Genomic DNA, 23,555 nt, shown 5'->3' on the forward strand with positions numbered 1-23,555 from the left:
AGGGAGTTGGGAGGGAAAAATAGAAGTTCAGTTGATTAGACTAAGGGGAATGAAGGGAAGGGAGGGGAACAGGACTAGGAAAGACAGTAGAATGAACTGGACATCACTATGCCATGTGCATCTGTGAATACGTGACCAGTGTAACTGCACATCATGCACAACCACAGGAATGGGATCCTAATTAGGATAAGTTATACTCCATATGTCAAAACACACACTGTCATGTATATCTAGAAAGAACAAACAAACAAAAAAACCCAAAAAACCCTGAGTGTTCCAAGAAAAGGGAGTGGTCCCCTGCATCCTGTCCTGCTGAGAAACCAAGAGAAGCCAGAGACAGGCCTGGCCTGTGGTGACCCAGCGGGAGTGGATGTGCAGGGCCAGCTGCAGGGGCTTCTCCCTGGGGGCTCTGGAGAGAGCAGGAGGATCAGGGACCGAGCCTGGAGGCACAGGGGCGGGAGGACCGGCCTGTGAACGGGAGGCAGTGACAGAGGAGAGGGGGCGACTGAGGCCCCAAAGGACCTGCCCCTCTAACAGAGGCAAGAGTCTGAGCTCAGGGCAGGTGGGTGCAGGGAGCGGGGTTGTGCATGCCTTGGGGGTGGGGAGAGGCTGGGAGGTTAGAGGGGGCGGGCAGCGTCCTGGGGGAGTCCGGAGACACTGGTGGTGTATTCCAAGCCAAGCCGGTCGATGCCGTGTGTTTCACTCCGGAAAAAGCAGATGCTGGTCAACAGCAGGATGCGGGAGGATGACTGAGGTCGGACGGAGGGGGCTGGGGTTTCGCCAGGTGACTAATGACAGGGAGAGGATGACTCTAGGGGCTGGGAAGGGGAAGGTCACGCAGGGCCTTCTGGGAAGAGGGTCCCAGGGACTGGAGAGATTGGGGCCTCTGGGGAAGCAGGGTGTGCAGCCCCACGGGGGTCAGTCCTGGGAGCCGCTGGGGCACCCTGAGAGATCTGGGCCACCACCTCGCCTCTCAGGCCTGGAGAAGAAGTAACTCCAGGGCTTTCACCTAAGATGCCCGGCGTCTCTGTAGGCTGTGTCAGCCAGGGCAGGGACAACTGTCTTATCATCCTTTGAAAAAAGTGCAATTGCTTATATGCTAGGTCACCTTTTCCCTAGGGCTTCTCTCTCCAAGGACATCCCTTGGGCACCATCCCTTGGGCACGATCTGTCAGCGCCCATGTATATCATACCTGCTGCCACTGTCCCGCACCACCCAACAACCTTGGGCCAGATGTGAGGACAGGGAAGTGACATTTGCTCTAATGGAGGGGCAGAGGCAGTGACCCCGTGGCACCCTGTCTAGATACGATGTGCTCATGTGAAAGAGGTGTTGTGTGCATGGCATCAAGAAACCTGGAGACAAGGGGCCCTTCCTCTGCCTGGGAGGGTGGTGACAGGTGAGTCAACCTGGAAGAGCACATCAGGAGGGGTCTCAGAACAAACGGGCAACAGCAGCTGGTGAAGCAGGGTCCTGATTGTTCCCTTCCCCATGTAGATGCTGAACTCTGCCTCTGCTGGTGGAACAGGATGACAGTGGAAGTCAGATCCAGTTTGGGAAGAGTGGAAGACTTGCTGGGGCACCTGCAGCCCTGTTGTACGGGGGAGATGGAAAGCCATAGGCGGGAGCAGCCTTAGCAGTAGCACCCACCATCTTGAACAGTTGGAGGTCCCCAACACAGCCCTCGTTGGGGGGTTGGGAGGAGGTGAGCAACAGAGCTCACAGAGCCTGGGGCACCCTTCCAGCTTCAGGTGAGCATCTCCCAGTTCTGCCTATCTGCAGACTCTCCTCCGGGCTATGCCCACCTGGGCTGGTGCCCAACAAGGGTGCCCAGCATGGCCTGGCACTTGGTAGAACTGGAGTTGCCCCTTCAAGGAAGGCCCAGGTGTGCATGTTGGGGGTGGTGAAAAGGTACTCCTTGAGGGTGCCCAGATTCTGCAGGAGCAATGGGGACAGGCAGGAAATTGCTTTAGTGGCTGTTCCCAGTCCCCCACCGCCACCTTCACCCTTCCTCAGTGAAGGGATGACTGGGGTATCTCCATCACTGGTGAAGGTGGGTGCAGGCCCTCCCAGGTCCGTACAGTGGGAAATCCATCCCTAAACCTCTCTGGTGAGACCTGGAGTGGGCAGGGGCAAGGCAGCAGCACAGTCAGCAGGGTAGCAGGGCAGGAGGGTGGGTCAGCAGGAGATCAAGGAGAAACCTTCTGGCAGCACGTGGCCAAGTGACTGGTCTGGGCTGCTCCCTGTCTGAGCCTGGGTAGGGGCAAGACTGTGTGGGCACCCAGAGGCCACACATCTTGTTTCCATGGAAGTGGGCAGGCCGGGGGTGGAGCTCTGGTGGGTAGGCTGGCTCATGTTGGGGGCTTGGGGGAGACCCCACTTTCAGAGATGGATTGATGCCTACCCACACAGACGATGCTCTGCAGGGCCATGAGCTGCACATCACTATGTCCAGCCCGGGTTTATGGCTTCCGGGGCCACAAAAAAGCAAGTGCTCCGAGCTGCCCAGGCTGGTGCTGGTGTTGCAGGGACAATGCCGGGGGAGGAGGGTACCTGAGCCAGAGAGTGGCTCAACAGCTCTTTAAGGGCGGGCATGGGGCGGGGGCTTAGTGTGCAATTTCTTCTCACCCACTCCTCTGTCCACCGCCACCCCAAGGGTACGGGGTGGGGGAGCAGGGAAGCTCCTCCCTTCATCGCTGCCCCTGAGACCGGCTTTTTCTGAACTGCCAGAAAAAGACCTCATCCCTCCTGGGCACTGGATCTCCCCGCTGTGCACCAGGGCAGCGACCTCCTCTTCCCATTGGTCAAAATGCTGGCGATCGTCATGACCCCATGCAAACCTTAGCCTGTCTCAGCTGCTGCTTCGAGTCCACGCCAGTTTCCTTCTTACCACCTTTGCCCGCAATGGAGCAAAGTGAAGCAGCAACAGGAAAACTGAAATCGTAAACCCCAGGCTGAAGAGCCGCTTCCCACTTGGGCTGGGCCTTTTCAGCGCCTCCAGGAGCGCGGACTGTCCCAGCACGCGGGCGGCAGCAGGGGGCGCTCGCAACCCGGAGACGCTCGCCTCAGACTCTGCAGGTCCCTGGAGTCCAGTCAGGGTGGAGCGAGGGATTCGGGACAGTCTCCCCGCTCCCACCCGCTCTCCGCTGGGTTGCCTCATGGCTAGGGTGTGGTTAGTTATGCTCCAGCGCCCCAACACTCCCCCACGCTCTCCTTTGGGCTGACTGGGCGACAGGAGGGGAGACCAGCTCGCACCCTCGCCCTTGATCTGGCTGCTCGGGTCCCAGCCTCGCAGTCTCCTTCTCAGTGCCCGCTGACGAGCAGCTCGGCCTCCCGGGTCCCCGCAGGTACCGACCCTTCCTCTTCGGCACTCATCCTTCCCAGAGTCCCCAAGGTCCCAGACGCTGGGCCCCTCTGACCTCCCTCCGCGTGGCGGCCGAGAGGAAAAGGGGTAGGGGCGCCAGGCGGAGGCCAGGGTGCGGGGAGGCAGCGCGCCTGCAAAGCGCATCTTCCAACCACGCTCCTCCGCCCGCGCGCCCCGCCCCACCTCCCGCTCCCGCCTCCAGTCTCCTCCTCCTCCCGCGGCTCCCGCCCTCCTCCCCACTCCCCTGCCGCGGCGGGTGCCTGCAGGCGCGGCTCCGGGCGAGAGCGGGCAGCGGAGCGAGCTCCTCGCTCTGCGTCTCCTCCCAGGACCGCCGAGCACACCCAGTCGGGTCTTCTAGGCTCCGCGCCCGCCGGTGCATCCGGCCACCCTGCGGTGCGACAGCGCTACTTTCCTGCAGTCTCGGGCGGGACGGGGACGACCGCGGGACAACTTGGAAAAACTTCTCTGGGGCAGACGGCAGGGACGCTGGGCGCTGGTGGAAGAGGATGTAGGAGGGCGGTGGCTGGCCCCGCGTGTCCCCGGACCTCCTAGGCACCGTTCGTCCGGGCCATGGGGCTCCAGCGCCTTCAGCATCGCCGGGGGGACCAGCCCTTCGCCTAACCGAGCCGGGGTGCTGCTCTGTCCCGCCGTGCGTCCGCCTGGCGGGCAGCGGTGCCACTGGCCATGTCCGGCCCCACCATGGACCACCAGGAGCCCTACTCTGTGCAGGCTACAGCTGCCATCGCGGCAGCCATCACCTTCCTCATCCTCTTCACCATCTTCGGCAACGCGCTGGTCATCCTGGCCGTGTTGACCAGCCGCTCGCTTCGCGCACCGCAAAACCTGTTCTTGGTGTCGCTGGCTGCCGCTGACATCCTCGTGGCCACGCTCATCATCCCTTTCTCGCTGGCCAACGAGCTGCTGGGCTACTGGTACTTTCGGCGCACATGGTGCGAGGTGTACCTGGCGCTCGACGTGCTCTTCTGTACCTCGTCCATCGTGCACTTGTGCGCCATCAGCCTGGACCGCTACTGGGCGGTGAGCCGCGCGCTGGAGTACAACTCGAAGCGCACACCGCGCCGCATCAAGTGCATTATCCTCACGGTGTGGCTCATCGCAGCCGTCATCTCGCTGCCGCCCCTCATCTACAAGGGCGACCAGGGCCCCCAGCCCCACGGGCGCCCCCAGTGCAAGCTCAACCAAGAGGCCTGGTACATCTTAGCCTCCAGCATCGGCTCTTTCTTTGCACCCTGCCTCATCATGATCCTTGTCTACCTACGCATCTACCTGATTGCCAAACGCAGCCACCGCAGAGGGCCGGGGGCCAAAGGTGGGCCAGGCCCTAGTGAGGCGAAACAGTCCCGTCCTGTCCCTGGGGGCACTTCAGCCTCGGCCAAGGTGCCAACCCTGGCCTCTCCTCTGTCTTCTACTGGAGAGGCCAATGGACACCCCAAGCCCACTGGGGAGAAAGAGGAAGGAGAGGCCCCTGAAGAGCCTGGGAGCAGGGCCTTGCCCCCCAGCTGGACTGCCCTCCCCAAGGCAGATCAGAGCCAGAAGAGGGACCTTTGTGGGGCATCTCCAGAGGAGGACGCTGAAGAGGAGGAAGAGGAGGAAGAGTGTGGCCCTCAGTCAGCGCCAGCATCTTCTGCCTCCGTTTGCAGTCCCCCCTTGCAGAAGCCACAGGGTTCCCGGGTGCTGGCCACCCTACGTGGACAGGTGCTCCTGGGCAGGGGTGCGGGTGCTGTGGGTGGGCAGTGGTGGCGACGGCGGGCGCAGCTGACCCGAGAGAAGCGGTTCACTTTCGTACTGGCCGTGGTCATTGGGGTCTTTGTGCTCTGCTGGTTCCCCTTCTTCTTCAGCTACAGCCTGGGTGCCATCTGCCCACAGCACTGCAAGGTGCCCCATGGCCTCTTCCAGTTCTTCTTCTGGATTGGCTACTGTAACAGCTCCCTGAACCCTGTCATTTACACCATCTTCAACCAGGACTTTCGTCGTGCCTTCCGAAGGATCCTTTGCCGCCAGTGGACCCAGACAGCCTGGTGAGCTGCCTGCCACCGCCCGTGTGGGGTTGGTGCCAGCGCCACCCTGTCTCTTGTCCTGCTTTATGTGGCTGTCTCCCTGGGGCTCTCTGGTCCCTGCGCAGTTCCTACAGGTTTCATCCTAGGAGTCCCCTTGGAGGGGAGGGGGAGGGGCAGAGATGCTGTTGACAGGGTCCATCTGAAGCATCCCCTGGCTGGCTTTGCTGGGGGGACCTCTTCTCCATCCCCTGCCCAGGCACAGGCAGATGGATGCAGCTTGGACCTTCCTGAATGTAACAGAGACCAGGTCAGAATAGAGCACCTCTGGGCCAGGCCCCTGCAGGCTGATGGATGGGCTTCCCTTTCTTGAAACCCTGAGTGCCTTGGCAGGTCATTCACTTGGGGTGTTTTTGTTTCTTTCGTACCCCCTGATCCCCCGATCCCTCCAAAGAGCAGGAAGTCCACCTTCCACTTCCCCCAGGAGGGCCTGCTGCTGAGGCTGATGAAGAAGTGAAGTCTGTTCGCCCACATGGGCACCATGGTCCTCCCTGGTGCTGGGATGGGGTTATGGGATGGCATTCTCTGGGCCCATCTCTCCCCCTTGCCTCTGGTTTTGGATCTGTGGCTCCTTTAAAGGCCAGAACCATGCTTTGGCTTCCCCACCCGACCCTCCTCTGGGAGGCAGGTAGGCACGTGGATGCCTCTGTAGGGAGGCTTGGAGGCCTGGCCTCTGCCTCATGGGAGATCCCCGATCACTGGCACTCACCCCTGCAAAACGCAGGGTGACAATAACTCGCCGCCCACTTGCTGCCGGAGATGAAAGGCTTTGCAGAAAGCTCTGTGCTCCACGGGGAACATGCTAGAGAACCGTCAAATGTGATTATCCGGTGATGTAAAAGCCCCTTTTCTCTGTGCTTACCGCCACCCGAGTTCCTGTAGACTTTTGTTCTGTCCCTGGGGTGTGTGAATTCCTACCCCAAACTGGAAGCAGAGAGCAGCTCACAGTACTGCTATTTGAAGTCACAGGATTTCTTTGAGAACGTGTTCTTGTGCCCACAAAGGTTTGAGTTATTATGCCGGTGACAGCTTCTTGATGTGTCACCTGCAACACCAAGAGGATTTGCATGGCTTGGCTCCCACCCCAGGAGGGAATAAGTCTTTTGTCATCAAACAGGAAAATTTCCCCCCAAAGATGGCTAAAAATACCCACATCATGGAAGGAGTCTGAGCTGAGAGCCCAAGGAGGGAGGCAGAGCCCCCAGTGGGTGCAGAGGCCGGAGCAGGCAGCGAGGCCCTGAGGACCGCTGGGGGAGCCCCAAGCTGCCGTGCGTGCACAGGTTTCTGACCTCCAGCTGGGTTCCTGTGGCGCGTAACTCACCCCATGCCTTATTGATGGAGAACCGGGCAACGACACTACCCTGGGCTGAGGGCCTGTCCCTCTTGGTCCTCTCCTCCACCCGAGATCCTGGTACCCAGAACAGTCTCTAAAGCGCAGTGCCCCGTCTTCCCCAAGGGCTGCTTGGCGTGTGGCCTGCCAGTGTGGGGGTTGGGGTGGGCTGAGTGGCACAGGTTGTTGGCACTCTGATGAACCTGCCAGATCCGGAAGGTGCCGAAGAGGTTTTTGGGGGAGAATGGCGGGGACCAAAAAGATCCGAGCTTGATCTTGGGCCAGTTGCAGCTGTGAGGCCAGGACATTGGCTTGGGGTGTGGCTGGTGGGCTGGACCCAGGGGAGGGATTGACATGTGACCATCTGCTGGCCCATCTTTTGTGTGCTGCATGGGACCCCTGGTAATGTGGCCTGTGGCCCTCTTGTGACATGCAGGCATTTTTAAAAAGTCTGAGCTATTTTATCAATAAAGGATATTTTGTAATAAGCAAGCAGTGTCATCATTGTCCCAGGGACGTCACACTCCAGGTGTTAGCCCAATGAGCTGGGGCTCTCTTCCAGGGCCACCGTCCTCTCCTCCCCCGCCCCCTCCCCAACACCTGCCTGTCAGCAGCCTTCCTCATCATCACAAGCAATGGGGTGACTGTGGCTGCCTGGAAGGGAGAGAAAGGAGAAAGGAGGCTCCCTGGAAGAGGAGGCCTGTGGGTTGGGTCCTGGGCGAGGAGCAGGAGTCCACCAAGAGGCAAGGTAGGAAGTGTGGAGTTGGCTAGATGAGTGATAGGGTTTGAGAGACAGCCCCAAGCTGGTCAGGGCCCAGATATGGTGGTTGGACACCACCCACATGGTTAGGAGGAACAGAGGGTGGGAGAGAGGAAGGCCATCCACTCCCCTGGGGACTGAACCCAAAGACGCTTACACAGCCTTTTTTTTTTTTCCGTTGTTGATGGACCTTTTTAAAATTTATTTATGTGGAGTGCTGAGGACTGAACCCAGTGCCTCACACATGCTGGGCAGGTGCTCTACCACTGAGCCCCAGCCCCAGCCCCTCCCCAGCCCTTTATAGAGACAGGGTCTTGCTGAGTTACTTAGGGCCTCGCTAAGTTGCTGAGGCTGGCTTTGAACTCGCCATCCTCCTGCCTCAGCCTCCAGAGCCGCTGGGAAGACAGGTGTGTGCCTCGGCGCCTGGCCAGGAAGGCCATTTTTTGCGGAATGGCATTAAGCCGCTCTCTGCAGCAAGGGGTAGGAGCGGGGAATGGAGCTGCTTCCCTTCCGCTGTCCCCTGCTAAGACTCAGCCCCAGCCTTCGGAGCTGGAAGGCCTGCTGAGGTCATTCCCTGATGGACGTATGAGGTCCTCATGCTGTCCCGTGAGTGGGAGTAAGAGTCAGTCCTTAGGCCTTAGGGAGGGCAGCCTCAGGGCCCCAACTGGACTGGTCTGGCTCTGTGAGCAGGGGAGGTGACGGCAAGCTGCTACAAGGACACCATGGGCAAGGGGACACCTGTGGCAGACCCCGGGGAGGGAGACCAGGGGGTGGGCCGTGAGGCCAGCGTCTGAGGTGTAGGGGCCACGCCTCTGCTAGGAATGACCAGTGGGGGTCCCAATGTGCCCGCCACCCTTGGTAGATATAGGCTTTGCTGAGGTCTAACAATAAAGATCTGCCCTGCCCTGCTCCAGCTCCTTCCAGTGGCCAGGGCGCCCTGTGCCGAGGCCCTGAGGCCACATGCAGCAGAACGTCTCAGTCTGTCTTAGGTCAGCCCAGGCTCCTCTGCTGTACCTTGGGTGAAGGGGTAGGTCCTGGGGCTTGGGAGTAGGCTCCCTGCCCCACTCTGGACAGGAGCAGCAGGTCAGCCTTGCTGGAACGGGACTGTGTGAAGCCCATTCTGAATACACTGTCTCACTGAATCCTCAAAACCTTGCTGGAGTGGTCATTTTTACAAAAGAAGAAGCTGAGGTTCAAGGTCACCCAGATGGGTCATGGAACCATAAAACTGTAAAGTTCAGGTCCAGAAAAATTGTGGTTCCATCTCTTGAGTAGCTCTCGTTCAGTGACATCTTCTGTCTGGAGGTACTGAGACTCTATTAGGCTGGGGTCAGTAGGCAGCAGTGCTGTGATCGATTGCTCATGTCTGTGCTGGCCACAGACCGTGTAAGCTATGGTATATATGTCTCAGGTTTTCCGTTTCTGAAAGCTAAGCGCAATCCATGAATTTCACTGAAGAAGAGATGGATCCCAGAGACAAATGATGTGCCTCAGGTGGCCTCACACAGGCACATGGTGGCAGGACTGGATCTCGAATCCTGGTGGCCCAGCATACTGCACCTTCTTACTGAAGGAAATGAATTGCACCCAGACTCAAGCAGTAACATTCCTGCATTCAGGAAACTTCTGCTGGCAGCCTGCTTATGTCAGGTCCTGGTCTAGTCTTATTCTCATTTTGCTGCTTTATTCAGTTCTCAGATGAGGAAGGTGGGGGGCAGAATCCCAGAGACTTGTCCAGAGTCACACAGCTAATAACGGTTGCAGGTGAAGCTGGATCAAGGAACCTGGGTTCCCAGTGTGGCTTTCCCTCCTCTCATGCCACATTCCTGCAATTCTCTGTTAGTAAGACCTGCTCTTGATTCCACCCTCAGCCCATCTGAAGGTGACTGGATTGATAAAGTGGGCCCAGAGTGACAGAGATGGGGAAGTGGGGTGGGTGCAGCCCTTTCTTCCTAGGGACCAATCCTGCCAAACACCAAAGAGATGAGAACAGGGAGCCTTGGTAGTTCACCAGATGGCAGTGAGATGTCTTGGTTGGCACACTGACCTTCTGTAGATCCCTTTCTTAATAAGCTGTCCCTGAGGGATGTGGAGGAATCTCAGTGAATCGGGAGGCTGAGGCAGGAGGATCACAAGTTCAGGGCCAGCCTCAGCAACTTAGCGATACCCTAAGCAACTTAGTAAGACAAGGTCTCATTTTTTTTTAAAGGGGCTGGTGATGTATTTCAATGCAAGGTGTCCCTATATTCCATTCCTGGGATCAGGAAAAAAAAAGACATCCCTGATAAAAGGGCAGCCCCAGCATGTGCTCGCACGCGCGCGCACACACACACACACATTAAAAAAAAAAAAAAAAAAAAAACAGGGAGGGAGTAGAGACCCTCCAGCCACCCCTGCTCTGGGAGAATCACAGTTCACAAGGGATACCCTTCAGTCCCTGCTTCAAGACAGCTACTGAGAAATTGGGGACCTCCGAGAATTTCTCTTTTGAGCATGTGTGAGAAGCTCTTGACCGTCCACTCAGAAGAGTGGACACAGGAGAGCCTGCTCCAGAGACCCGACGTGGAGGACAGCTGGGTAGCCAAGCTCCTGCCCGCCCCTGTTCCTCGGCATGATCTCGTGTGTGTGTGTGTGTGTGTGTGTGTGTGTGTGCATGTGTGTGCGCGTGTCTGTACATGCATGCGTTGCAGGTGCTGGACCTGGATTGGGACCCTGCCTACCCAGCTCCACCTGTGAACAGGGCTCCTCGTGGCTGGGGAAGAGGCGTCTGCTCAGCTGCAGTTGGCACCAGCCACCTCTGGTTTCTGGCCCTGGCCATTCTGCTCTCGGGGCCTGGTGGCTGTAGGTGGCAGAGCTGGCCGGGACTGCTCTGCCCATAGGAATCACAGTAGGTGGGGACCCCAGGGTTCAGGTCCTGCCTCTGCCACATCTGTTGGGCTGGCCCTGGTCAGGGCTTGGTCCCTCCCTGGGCCTCAGTGTCCTTGACTACCCATGGAGGATTGTCCTGTGGTCCCCTGGGGACCCCAGCATGGACTCCCTCTCTCCTCTTCCCACTGTCCCCCGTCCCTATAGAGTCCCTACAGACATGGAGGATCCTGGAGCTAATCAGCTGTCCTCAGAGTCAGGTTCTTGGGCAGGACAGAGCTGTACCTCGGTGCAGAATTGGGCACCAAGTCTGGAGTGACCGGTCTATTTGGGGCCTTCTGAGACATGCAGTGGGGAGAGAAGAAGGTCAGCTCTGGGGTCTTAGGGCCCAGTGGTGTGACTGTCATTCCCGTTTGGGGCCAGGAAACAAGCCGAGGTCATTGAATCCAGCCGTGCACCCAACCCAACCTCATCCCAGCGGGATGGCTCAGGACCCCCGTCTGCCTCTGTGGGTGCTGCCGGGTCTTTCCTGTGGAGGCCCTGTGCGCTCCTGGGAGAGCTCCCTGTGGGCTGATGCCCAGGCTGGGGAGGCCAGGCTCCAGCCTTCTTCTTTCAGCTCTGCGCCGCCAGCAGGGGAGGCGGGGGCGGGGGTGCTGCCTGGCTAAAATTAGATCACGGGAGTCTTGGGTGCTCCACAACCGTCCGGCCTTCCATCCGGCCTGGGGAGGCTGCTGTCCGGAGGCCCGAGATGAAGGGGCCTGGAGTCCCAGCTCCCTCCCTGTGGGCTCTGATTTTTTCACACCCTAGCCTGGCCCTGGCCGGGGCTCCTGCCCTTGGCTTGGCCTTGGAGCCCTCCATTGATGAGCGGTGACTTCCACCGAGGCCCCTGTGGCAGCCCCTCACCCTGGGCTCCAGCTGCCCCCTTCCGGGCTCCTGCTCCTCGGTGGCTCCCCCTCTTCCCTCCTCCTGGCCCTTCCCACTTCCGTCCTCGGTGACTGCTCCCCCTCCTCTGAGTCCCCCACTGCCTCCTGTGGACCCTCTGGCTTCTGTCCCACCCAGAGCTTGGATCTTCACAGGCCCCAGAGGCTCGGGGCCTAGTGGTGGCTGTGAGGGGACCGGAACAGGCTGGAGATGGAAAAAAGAGCCTTCCTCCTGGAAAGTTGGGCTATTTCTGTCCTTGGGGCGGCCCCCGGGGGGCCAGCTCTGGGCAGGGCAGGTGGGGGAGGTGCTGGGCCAGGCCCCGGGTGTGAGGGTCCTGACCTTGACTTCCCCAGGGAGCGGACAGACTCCTTTTGGAGCTGAAGGCTGGGTCCCTCCGATCTCAGAGCTTCCATTCTCCGATGGCAGGAGCTTCCCCACCCCGCCCACTCCTCCACTCCCCAGGGCCACTTCAAGAGGGGAAAGGGCTGGGCTGTGGCCTGGGGGGACCCAGGTGTCCCTTTCCCACTCGACCCAGCTGCAGCTGTGCGGGAGGGAGCGTGAGAGGCTGCTGGGCCGGGGCCTGGAGTCCCTGGACACTGGGGGGAGGGGCGGCAAGGGTGAAGCCCAGGGTTCTCTCCCAGGGTGACCACAGAGTCAGGTCGTCTCGGAACAGCTGCTCCAGCTGCAGGTCCAGGCTGTGGCCCCCTTTCCTCTGCTGGCCTGGCAGCTGGCATCAGAGTGGGCACCCAGCTAGCAGCCTGTGAAGGATCCCTTAGCTGTATCACAAGCTCTGGTGGCCGTCCCAGTGGGGCCACCAAATTTCTGGTTAACCCGGGGCGAATCCCTTTACCTCTCTGGGCTTCAACATTTTCAAGGTCAGGTGAAGCTGTGGGACTGGCTTCAAATAATGTCCTGGTTGCCGGCCCAGGAGCCACCGAGCAGGAGGAGGGAGGGGTAACTGAGGTCCCCTCCCCTGTCCACTCGGCCGCCCCACCCTCCAGGTCCCCTCCCCTGCCCTCCCTGTGTCCACTCAGCTTCCAGACCCCAGGAACATGCTTCAGTCACCTCCTGGTCCTGCCTTGGGCACATGTGTCCCTAGGTGGCCGAGCTGCAAAAGGGCCATCCTGGAGGGTGTCACCAGGGCCCGTGGGAACTGGAGGGACAAGGAGAGGCCACCTTCCTGGGTTTGATATTGTGTCTAAAGCGAGTCTGGGAAGCTGGGGGACAGAGAGGAGGAAGTGAGACCCTGGAGGGCAGGGAGGGGAGGTGGGCTCCGGGAAGCCATGCTCCCCCGGCGCCCTGGCTTGGAATGACCTGTGCGACCCCAGCCTTGGCCACAGAGGGGCCAGTGGGGCAGGGCCGTGACGTGTGCCCGTGGGCCTCCCCAGAGAGGGTAGCCCAAGCCAGCAGGGACGTGGCAGCCTCGCCCCATGGGCCATATTGGATCGGTGAGTTTTCCAGCAACGTGGTTGACGGGCTTGGCATTAGTCACCCAAGGCTGGGGACCATGGGCTCTGGGGACATGTTCTGATGTGGGTTTTGCATTTTCTGTTTTGTTTTGTTTTCTCTGTAGTTTCCTAGAGAAATTCTGCTGGGAGATTCCATCTGGTCTTGGCTGAGTTAGAAACCGGGGAACCATCCCACAGATCCAAGGGAAGCACAGAACATGGAGGGGTGGGAGGGTCCAGCCCTGAGAGTGCAGGTAGAGATGGGGCTGGACAGAGGTGACAGGAAGAGAAAGGGCATAATTGGGGTCATACTGGTGGTAGGAGGAAAAGAACCCTGGCTCAGGAGTTGGGCCAGTCTACCCAGCCTCTGCTTATTGGCTATGTAGCCTCACACCAACTGCTCAACCTTTCTGAGCTCAATTTCCTGGACATTTAAAGTGGGATAACATTGGTTACTTTAAGACTGGACAGGGTTGGGAGGTAGCGATGATGGATAAGATGTCCCCAGGAGTGTGAGAGATTGGCATCTGTGCATGGCAACGCCGTTGTGACTACTTGGAACCTCTGGTTCTTTCTAAGGTGAGCTGACTCAGTCTCTGGTTCTAGATGTCCCCTGTTCAGTGGCCTGATAGGAGGAGGGTGGACTTGGTGGCCTGGAAGATGGCTCTGTTCTGAATATTGAGCCTACTCTACCCGCCTTCCCGCGCTCCATACTTCTCTGGACTCGAAGCCTCTGGGGAGCTGTGGGAGGTTCTCTCCCTGTGCAGCTGGGCAGGAAGGTTCTCAGATCGCTGCATCCGTATCCTCCTATCGCTGTGCCCATGACAGACATCAACAATGGATCCCAGAGCGCTCTCCATGAGCAGAGGGGAGCTGCAGCGAGCTCAGGCAGGCCTTTGTAAATGGCTGCTGGCCTGAGGTGAGACCACCTTGCCTCTCGGTTCTGGGCAGAGTCCCAGCCCTGTCTGGTGGGTAGGGGACAGGGCTGTCCATCCCAGTGTGATGTGAGCAAAGCCATTGTGGGCAGTAACGAAGGTCACCTGTTGACTCCAGGATTCTTGCACGGCTGTGTTGGGAGTCTGGGGAGAGCCCCGCATCTGGGCACAGCTGGTGAGCAGAGGTTTGGGTCATCATGGCAGGTATGGGTGGGGGCTCCTCGGGCTGGCATGCCTTGACCCCAGCCAGAGATGGGCAGGAGGGTGGGGAGCAAGGGTGGGGACAGCTTGGAGGGAAGGGTGGTTCAGAGTCACCCGACCCCCATGTGGACCAGCCTCTGCGGCTTGTGCCTCTGTCCCCTGGCTGAGGGTGGACCTTGTCACTCCCTAGGTTCCAGGAGTGAAACTTGTAGCCCATTCCCGAGTCCCCACAGTGGGTGTCCAGGTGTCCGTGTGTGACACTGGACAGCACCTGGCAGGTGGTGAATGTGTGAGCACTGCTCCGACGCCGTCTCTGCGGGGGCCAGGATGTTCCCAGGAAGTGTGACGAGGTGCAGAAAGCCACATCTACAACTGTCCCCAGGGAGGGGACCACTGAAGCTCCAGTCCCGATGTGAGGGAGAACAGATGTCACACATTTCCTGAGCCACCCAGGGGGAAACAAGCAGCTGAGTTGCACAGCGCAGCTCTGGTGTGGCTGAGTGGGGGTGCAGGTCTGGGGCTGGAGGGGCATAGCTGGGGACCCTGGAGGGGGCTGGTGTCCTCTGCCCCACACAGGTGGACAGTAGGTCCAGGAGGAGCAAGTTGGAGGGCTCCATGTTGAACCTGCCTGGACCCCTGGGTCCCTTCTTGCCCCAGGTCTCTGGTGGCTAAGCTTGGTGGCTGGCTCCATAGGCCCAGCAGGAGCCAGGCGTCCAGCGGTGAGGACAGACCAGCAGCACCGAGGTTATGGAGCACCGAGGGTGGCACTTGGGGAGGCGGCCCGCCAGGCACCGAGCGGGGTAAGCCTGGGCCAGGCAGGAAGAAGGGGCTGCTGGGGGTGCCCTGCAGAGGCTGGAGGTGTCCCAGGCAGGACAGGGCCACGGTGGTGGGGGCTGGGGCATACCGTCCAGGCTGGGGGGTGGGATATGGGGACCAGCTGGTCCTGAGCGGCCTCTGGCTCCAGGCTGCCCCCTAGGGACAGACGACTGGGTAGAATGAGGCCGCCAAGGGGGCGGGGGAGCTCCAGAGGTGGCTGACTAAAAATAAGTTGGGAATGTCAGGGTCCCTTTGCTCCAGGAAGTAAGGAGGAGGGCTGAGTGTCCGAAGCCAGCCTGGACGGAGGAGGAGGACAGGCGGGGAGGAGGCCTAGGGGAGGGGACAAAATCACAGCTGAAGGCGTCCAAAAAACCTGTTTGTTTATTTTCTTCTCTGGGCTGACATCTCTCGGGCTGCCGCTCCCCGGGTCTGGCCCCGCGTGGCCCCGCGGCCCCGCGTGGCCAGGAACTTCCCTAGGTGCCCAGTTCCTGGGGACCCCTCAGAGATACTGGCAGGGGAGACCGGGGTTCTGTGGGTAAAGGCACAAGGGACCAGGTGTCGGAGGCTTGCTTTGGAGCATAAGAATAACCTTCTGTGTCCAAGGTCACCTCTGGCCCTTCTAATCATCATGCAGATGCAGAAGGCGGCCCCTGGGCAGTTTAGGGACTTGTCTTGGGTCCCATGGCTGGGGCCCTGGTGACAGTCAGACATGGCAGCATCTCAGCCCACAGGGCCTTGAAGGGAGGGTGGGGAGGGCTGGTGGTGACAGGCCTGTGGTGGGGGTGGGGGTGCCAGGGGGCTGCCACCAGGCTTCCTAACATGGCTCAGGGGTCACCTTGCAGGCCTGAGCAGCTGCCCCGGGCCCTGGGACAGGCCCATGAGGAGCAGACCGAGGAGGCAGACGGCCCCCTGGGCTGACCCTGGCCGGGGGGCCGCAGGAGTTGCCAGGTACTCTTGCCTAGGCCTCCGGCCTCCCCTGAGCACACCCCTGGCCCCAGGCCCAGCTCGGGAACACCTAAGACCAGCGACCGCTTTTCCTCCCTCCCTCCTGTCCTTCTCTCTTGGTCCTCACTCCAAAGAGCCTCTGTCAGGTGAGCCTTGACCACCTGGACATCGTGGTCCACTGGCGCCCTCTCCTCTGGGTGCCTGCCCCTGTGGGCCTGTGCCCTCTGATCACCCTCGGCCTGGGCAGCAGGAGAGTGCAGTGAGCACCTGGGGGTGGGTCAGCCCCTCCACACCACCATAATGGCAGGGATAGGCCATGTCCAGGGGGTCCCTTGAGGGGGTCCGGGGCTGAGGGGCAACTCTCAGGGCTGAGGGTCCCAGTCTGCGTGGCCCTCGGGCCCCTGGCTCCTCTTTCTGTTTCATAACTCTCCTCTCGTTCAATATTCTAGAAGGGCTCAAAGTCCTCGGCCTGGCCTTACCGGCTGCAGTTGGATTTCGCAGGAATCTCCCTCTCAGCCTCCTCCCTCAGCCTCCCTGAGCAGCCCTGCTCCTGGCAGTTCCGGAAGCCCCAGCCCTGGGTTCTGTCCTCTCCAGCAGGGCCACCCCGCTGGGCTTCTGCAGTCCTGGGGTTATTTCAGGAGTCTGGGTCCCATCCTTCTCAAGCTCCCTTGGAATGGGCCTCGGGGGTGTTAAGAGGCCCCCATGGGTCTGACGCCAGCCAGCCAGCCAGGCCTCTGGGCTCAGGGCTGGGCTCCACGGCCTGTGAAAGGCCAGAGCCTTGTCCTCCCAGAGACCCGGATCCGCTAAGGAGCACCCCTCCTGCTGAGGCCCCGCACTTCCTGGCTGCCCGCACTCTGTGGGGGAGGCCAGGCCACTGTCTCCCTGGCCTGAGTGCTCTTGAGAGCTGGGAGGTCCCACTGCCTCCTTGGCCTGTCCACCCTGAGGCCAATGTCCGAGAGGCTCTGAGGGTCTGAGGCCATTGGCACAGAGGAGAGCTGTGACGGCCCCGGGCTTGTGGCTGGGGCTTGTGCAGGTGGAGGGGGCTGGATCAGAGCCTTGGCCTCTGACTTCCTCAGACTCAGGAGACCCTGACCAACCGAGTGTGGACCCCACAACTGTGCAGATGAGCACCCTGACTCCCAAGATGTGGGGGGGAGGGGCATCCAGGAATTTACAATATAAATAATGGGACAAAATGGCCTGAGCATCTATGATGTCCGTAGAGCCAGGCCCTCCCATTTTCCTCTCATCCACAATTGTGTTCTCTGACCCTTTTCAGCCACTGCTGGAGGGTGAGGTTTTCGAGAAGAGCCCGTCTCTTGGTCCTGGGAATCACTTGGGGAGGGCCTGTGCAGAGCAGAGAACAGCACGAAGATCCTGGCGGATTTGCTATGTTACCTCAGAGAAGTTACTTGACTTCTCTGACTCTTGTATTACCATCTGTCAAAAGAGGCTGCTGCTGTACCTCACTCTGATGGTCGTGGGGAGGGGTACGTTGAGCTGTCGGTCGTGCCTGGGAATGATGCCAGCCCTGGGCCTTGGGGGTGTTAAGAGGGAGGGGAGGCAGACCTGGGGACACGGCTGAGGATCCCAAGGTCAGCCCTGGGGCCCCAGCTAGGCTGAGGCTGAGGCCGGCTCTGGGGTGGGAGGCTTCCAAGACCCACCGAGGCCTCCGCCTCTTCCCTGCTCCCTCGTTGCCATGACGACACTATCACCCATCCTTAGATAAAAGCCCTGTGTGCAGTGGGGATGGGCGTCTCCAGCGCCCAGGCTCCGTGGAGCTCCTGACCCCCGGGCTCCCCAGCTGGCCCCTCCTTCTTGCCTCCTGTCCACTCGGTGTCCCTGGGCCCCTCCTCCTCCCTCACCCTCCCTGTCCCTGTCCCTTCTTCCTTCTCTCTGGGCCCCCAGCCCCCCCTTTCTGGATTCCCCATGTCACTCTCTGGTCCTGCCTCTGTCCTTCCTCGCCCTGGGGACAGCAGGACAGCCGAGGGGAAGCGGGGCCTGCTGGTGGGCTGTGGGCTGGGTAGAGCCTCCTGCAGCCCCCAGCCCCCAGGGTGGCCTTCCAGCCTGCCCTCCCTCCCCTCCCACCGCCCTGCACCTCCCGCCCGCACCCACCGCAAGGGGCCTTGCCACAGCTCCAGGAGGTGAGTGGCCACGGTCCACTTTCCAGTCCAGGAAATCAGGGATCAGAAGTCAGGCAGCTGCTCAAGGCCAGGAGAGGCAGGGAAACCGAAATTTCACTCCACAGCCAAGGCTCACAGCCATGGTGCTACAAATAATGAAACTACTATTTATTGAGTTCTCACTCTGCCTCAGACACTGCATTTAGGAACATCTTAGATTCATTTAGGCCACACTGTGACCTTACAAGATCGGGACCCTGAGCATCTATTTATTTTTATCAATGAGAGAATGAGGGCCCAGAGAGGTTAAGTAACTTTCTCAGGGTCACACTGTAATAGGGCTGTGCCAGGATTTGAACCCAGGTCTTTTTGCCTCCCTGAGCACTGCCACTACCCTCTTTCTTTCCTATGTGCAGGGGACAACCGTGGACCAGGACACAGGCTCCATGTGTATCCAAGTCCCTCCTTCTCCTGACTCCTATAAAGCTCCCTGCAGTCTCAGCCAGAGATAGTTTTGGGAATCAGAAGAGGAAACCATGTGGCCCTGGGTAGCCACAGTGTCCTCTTGATTGCCAGGCTACCAGGAGAGGCCCATGGACCCTATGGCAGGTGCCTTCAGGTCACCACAGCCCCCAGGATTTGGTATTGCTTGTGCCTGGCTTCAGCTCCCAGGCTCTCAGGGGCAGCAGGACTGAGGTGTGGCACGGAGCTCTGCAGGGGCAGGCGCATCTGCAGCCCTTCTGGCCCCACTGCTCAGTCCCCAGAGACTGGCTCGGGCCTGGAACACACTGTCCCAGAGCGTGGCTGTCGGGATAATGAAGAGGCAGGTTATTTTTAACAACTCAGACTCATGGACAGAAGCCTCTTCAGGCCAGGGGAAGGGACCACGGGGACAAGGAGGGTGGGGACCACAGCACCAGGTCCTGCCGCGCTCCCCGGCCCTCCCTCCTCCTTCCCTGGTTCCTGAGGGCCCTGCAGGCTTGGTGGCAGGCGGAGACCCCCAGGAGGGGTCTGGGAGGTGAGCCCTGTCCCCCCTCTAGCAGCTGCAGGTCTGGGGACTGATCAGGGCCCGTGGCCACACAGGACTGCCAGGACCTGCTCTGTCCGGCTGCCTACCCTGGACCCCTCTCCTTCTGGATCTTTCTGTTCCCTCTGAGGGAAGCAGCTCATTCTCCAAGACCCTCCTCCGCCTGAACTGGACCCCGTATCCTGGTGACAGAGTGTGTCCCCCATCAGGTCCCTGCTTCTTCAGGTGCCTCTGAGCTGAGCGTGCGTCCTGCGTCCTTCCCACCCCTCTTGCCCACTCCCCGAAGACCTCAGGTGGACTCTCCTGCCCTCCTGGGTCCCCAGGCGGGATGTCCTTTTAGGACTTTGAAAGGACACGGTCACCTCCCATCAGGGCAGCATTCTGAGGAGCCTGCGGAGCTCTGGGTGGGGAGGCCCGGGACCCGCTGCCGCTCAGCTCTGCAGCCACAGGTCACAGCACCGTCCCTCCTCCCTGGGCCTGGGTCACCGGGGCCCCGGTGGCGTGTGGGAAATCGATGACTCCAACGTGGGTCTCTCTGGACCCCCGACTCCCTCCCGGGCCCGTGTGTCTGTCCTCCTGCCCTCTCGGCCTGGTTGGGGCTGACAGTGCGTTTTCTCCCCTGGAGAAGCCTGGCCTCCTTCCCTGCCCCTGCTGTTCCCTGTGCCTGGGACGCTTGTCCCTTCAGAGTCACGTGGATCCTTTTATCACTGACGTCTTCTGGAAGCGTCTCCCTGACGGGCTTCTCCCTGCCCCTGTCCACCCCAGGGTCATGGTGAGGGTCCCCCAAGTCAGCCTCTTGTGTTTGAGTGGAAGCTCTTTGAGGGCAGGAACCCCACCCTGTGCCCTGTGGCTCACACAGAGTGGACGCTGGCCATGGGCAGGCTCTGGTCGTGACCCTGAGCACAGAGAGGATGGGGTGAAGGAACCTCTGGGAAGGGACTTGCCAGAGCTGGGTGAGCCTTTTAGCCACGAGACAACATCAAAGGTGACTTCATAGGCCAGGCGTGGTGGCCCGCCTGTAACCGCTGAGCCTGGGGAGGCTGAGGCAGGAGGATGGCAAATTCAAGGCCAGCCTCAGCAACTTAGGCCCCAAGCAACTTAGCCAGATCCTGTTTCAAAATAAAAACTAAAGAGGGCTGGGATGTGGGTCGGTGATTACGTGTCCCTGGGTTCAATCCCCAGTACCAAAGAAGAAAGATGATTTCACAGCTGTTAGCCTCAGCATCTGGGGATGGTCTCCGGTTTAGAAATGTAAAAATTTGAATGCTGCACACCTGTATAAAAGCATGGAATTCTGGAAATTTACACCTATGTGAAAGTATCTTCTTTCTCTGATCTTTCTTCCTTTCACTTATTTTATTAAAGACCAAGATGCGAACACACATCAGCCTGCACCGCACGGGGCAGTATCGTCTCCATGACACCGGCTTCTTCTAGAACTCTCCTGAAGGACTGCCAGAGGCTCTTCTCGAGAAGGGGTCTCTCTTTTTAGAAATACATTCACTGAGGTTTGCTTCTTTTTTTTTTTCATTATAGATTTGCTTGAAGGCAGAAAAGGCAGCATGAACAATCCCATTGATTCAAACCTTTTGGAATTGGGGTCCATGTTTTCAAGCTTTTATCTTATGAGGTACCAAGGATTGAATCCAGGGCATTTTACCACTGAGCCACATCCCCAGCCCTCTTTATTTTTAATTTTGAGACAGAGTCTCATCAAGTTGCTGAGGCTGACCTCCAATTTGCAATCCTCCTGCCTCGGCCTCGGCCTCTGAAGGTGCTGGGATTACAGGTGTGTGCCACCAAGCCTGGTGCTATTTTCAAACTTTTTTTTTAATATTTATTTTTTAGTTGGACACGATATCTTTATTTATTTATTTTTATGTGGTGCTGAGGATCGAACCCAGGGCCTCGCACATGCTAGGCGAGCGCTGTACCACTGAGCCACAGCCACAGCCCTCGAACTTTTAAAGGAGCTCGTTGAGGTCTGCAAAAATTTCCACTAAACCTTTCACCGAGTTTTCTTGGGGCGTTCTCCTTTTCCTTCGGCAATTTCTTCTCTCTTGCCTCTTCTTCAGTTATGCGTTTATTACGTGACAGGAATTTTTAACTCCATTGCAATGTTATGAGATCACCATTGTGTACGGGTCCATTGTTGACAGAGACATTATTATGCAGAGCGGTAACTGAACTCGTTAAGCAATAGCGCCTGAGTTTGATAGGTGGTGTTTTTTTTTTAAGTCAATTAGTAACATTTTTTTTTTCTGTATCCATTTTCAAGTGCTTTGGCCCCATGGCAAGGTAAGATGTATTTCTAACTGTAGGCAGGTTTAGTTTTTATATAATTGTGTAAGTGTTCTGTGATTGACAGGCCGATGGAAAACGAGTCTTTGTTCGTTGTAATTTTGTTCTGATTCTGGATTGTCTTTGCACATTTTATATATTCCCCCTTTCTTATGGGAAAACTACTTTTGGGGGGGCATAAAGTCAAGAAGTTTATTCTATTTCTTTGCTAATAAGAGTTGGTATAAAAAAAAAGAAATGTGGACGGTTGGGGCTCGGTGGGGAGGTTCACGCTCAGCAGGTGCAAGATTCCCCAGCATCATTTAAAAAAAAAAAAGTGGCGGTTAATGGAGGATCGGAGGATCCGCTGTAGAAACCAAGACAAAAGAGTCCCATCTTTCCAAAGTGACTGAGAGGCCATGGCAAGTAGAAGGCGGAGATGCCCATAAGGCGCTTGGGCTCTGCAGGCGCAGGGGAGTGCCAGGTTGCCAGGCGCCCAGGGGAGGCGTGTGCTCTATGCGTGGGACCCTCAACCAGCCCACAAGGCTGCCCGGGCCACCGTTTACAGACAGAAGCTGAGAGAGGAGGGACACTGGCCCAGGGACACACAGCTCTAGAGGGCAGGATGCACACCCAGGTCCCTGACTCCACAGGCTGCCTCTCCCCTGGACTGTCCCTAGCAGGACTAGTGCCACGGGGGCCATTTCTGCCAGAGAACTGCCTGATCCTCTGCCCCTAGGATGACACCCAGAGAGAGGGACGGAAGCTGTCTGTGAAAGAATAAAATATGACCAGGTGCAGTGGCGCATGCCTGGAATCCCAGTGGCTTGGGATCCTGAGGCAGGAGGATTGCAAATTTGAGGCCAGCCTCGGCAACTTAGTGAGGCCCGGTCTTAAAATAAGATGGGCTGGGGATGTAGCCCTGGGGTAGAGCACTGACTTCAATCCTCAGTCACTCCCATCCCCTGCTGCGCCACCGGCACACACAAAACAAGGAATAACACATTTGCAATCTTCACCTAGGCACAGGCTTGCTGGCAGTGCCCTCATAGACCAAGTGCCCATCGTGAGCAGAGTCTCACTAAGGCTCCCCAGGCCTCCCAACAGCTCCCCATCTCTCTTGCTCCTGGTTGTTTTTTTTTTTTTTTTTTTGGTACCAGGGATTGAACTCAGGGGCACTGGACCACTGAGCCACATCCCCAGCCCTATTTTGTGTTTTATTGAGAGACAGGGTCTCACGGAGTTGCTCAGGGCTTTGCTAAATTGCTGAGGCTGGCTTTGAACTCACGATCCTCCTGAGCTGCTGAGATTATAGGCCTCCTTCCTAGTCAAAGCCCTGCCCATCTTCCTGCAAATGCCATTCCCTCAGGGCCACATCTGCCTGGGCCAGCAGGGTGTGTACGGGGTGGTGGGGTGTGGTCAGGTCCTCAGGTTCAGGGGAGCAGCCCCCCCTAGATGGAAGTGTGGTGTCCTTGAAGCTACTCTAGGTTCCTTCCCCTGGACAACGGCCAGAGGGGCAGCTCTGTCCACAAACACAGATGTCCCCCAAGGAGCCCCATCATGATATTTACGGCAACTTATTGGGCCTGAGCTCTTCTGCCCAGGTAAGGGGGCAGGGGGAAGCTGCAGGAGGGGGAGTGGAGTCTGGGGGTGCAAAGGAGGTGAGCAAGGGGGAGGGAAGAGGCAGAAATTCTTGCATGACAGACCCATGAGTTCGTAGTCTGACCCTACATGGAGTTGCTGTGTGACCTCAGGCAAGCTCCCTCCCCTCTCTGGGCAGCAGTCCGTCCTCTGTGGTTGGGGTGGGCACAGTTCTCACAGGCTCATGAGAATGAGGGGAAGGAGCGAGGTGAGCTCTGACACCGAAGCCAGCACCAGGAAGGGGGCCGCTGTCATGGGGGTCTCTGGAGTTACCTGGGGGACCTTCGATGGGGAGCAAGGATGAGAGCCAGCAGCTTTCAGGGCCAGGAGGGTGGGGGGAACCCCCAGGTGCCCTTGCCAAGTGTGGAAGGGCCTGGAGGAGACGGAGAGGGAGACGTATCCCCAGGCAGCGTGGAGGGTCTCAGGAGACATCCAGGAAGCATGGTGCCCACGCACCTGGGCTCATGGGCCTCTGGACGTCCTCTCCAGCCAGGGAAGAGCCAAGACCCAGGGCCTCACCCCCACCTGCCCGCCACGCTCTACCCTGGGGCAGGGTGCCCTCGCCCTGCTCCTGGCCCACCCCTGGGCACCTGCCATGCTGGCCCCTGAGGAGGAGGTGGAGACTCAGGGCCTAGCTCTAGGGCCTGGGCCCTGCAGGCACCTGGGCAGATTCTCAGAAGCTGCTGACCTCCTGGTCTCCCAGATGGCTCTAGCAGGCAGGGCCCTGCCCTGAGAAGCCTGCTGGGGTTGTGGGTCCCCTGTCCCTGCTGGCAAGGCCCCACGTCTGCCCTGCAGGCCGCTGCCCAGAGTCGGGGTGGCCTTC

At 59.0% G+C, this 23,555-nt stretch overlaps 1 protein-coding gene across 1 annotated transcript; it reads left to right on the forward strand.

Annotated features, from left to right (window-relative positions):
* The first annotated feature begins 3,620 nt into the window (after window positions 1–3,620).
* On the forward strand, window positions 3,621–7,237 carry Adra2b (adrenoceptor alpha 2B). Its single transcript, XM_027919821.2, has one exon. The coding sequence runs from the start codon at window positions 4,050–4,052 to the stop codon at window positions 5,406–5,408; it is 1,359 nt and encodes a 452-aa protein (XP_027775622.2). The 5' UTR covers window positions 3,621–4,049; the 3' UTR covers window positions 5,409–7,237.
* The last annotated feature ends 16,318 nt before the right edge of the window (window positions 7,238–23,555 follow it).

Source organism: Marmota flaviventris, chromosome 14, assembly GCF_047511675.1.
Source record: "Marmota flaviventris isolate mMarFla1 chromosome 14, mMarFla1.hap1, whole genome shotgun sequence".
NCBI classification, from domain to species: domain Eukaryota; kingdom Metazoa; phylum Chordata; class Mammalia; order Rodentia; family Sciuridae; genus Marmota; species Marmota flaviventris.

What these genes read in the sequence shown, in the direction of transcription:
- Adra2b (XM_027919821.2), top strand. Translation starts at nt 4,050, where the DNA reads ATGTCCGGCCCCACCATGGACCACCAGGAGCCCTACTCTGTGCAGGCT.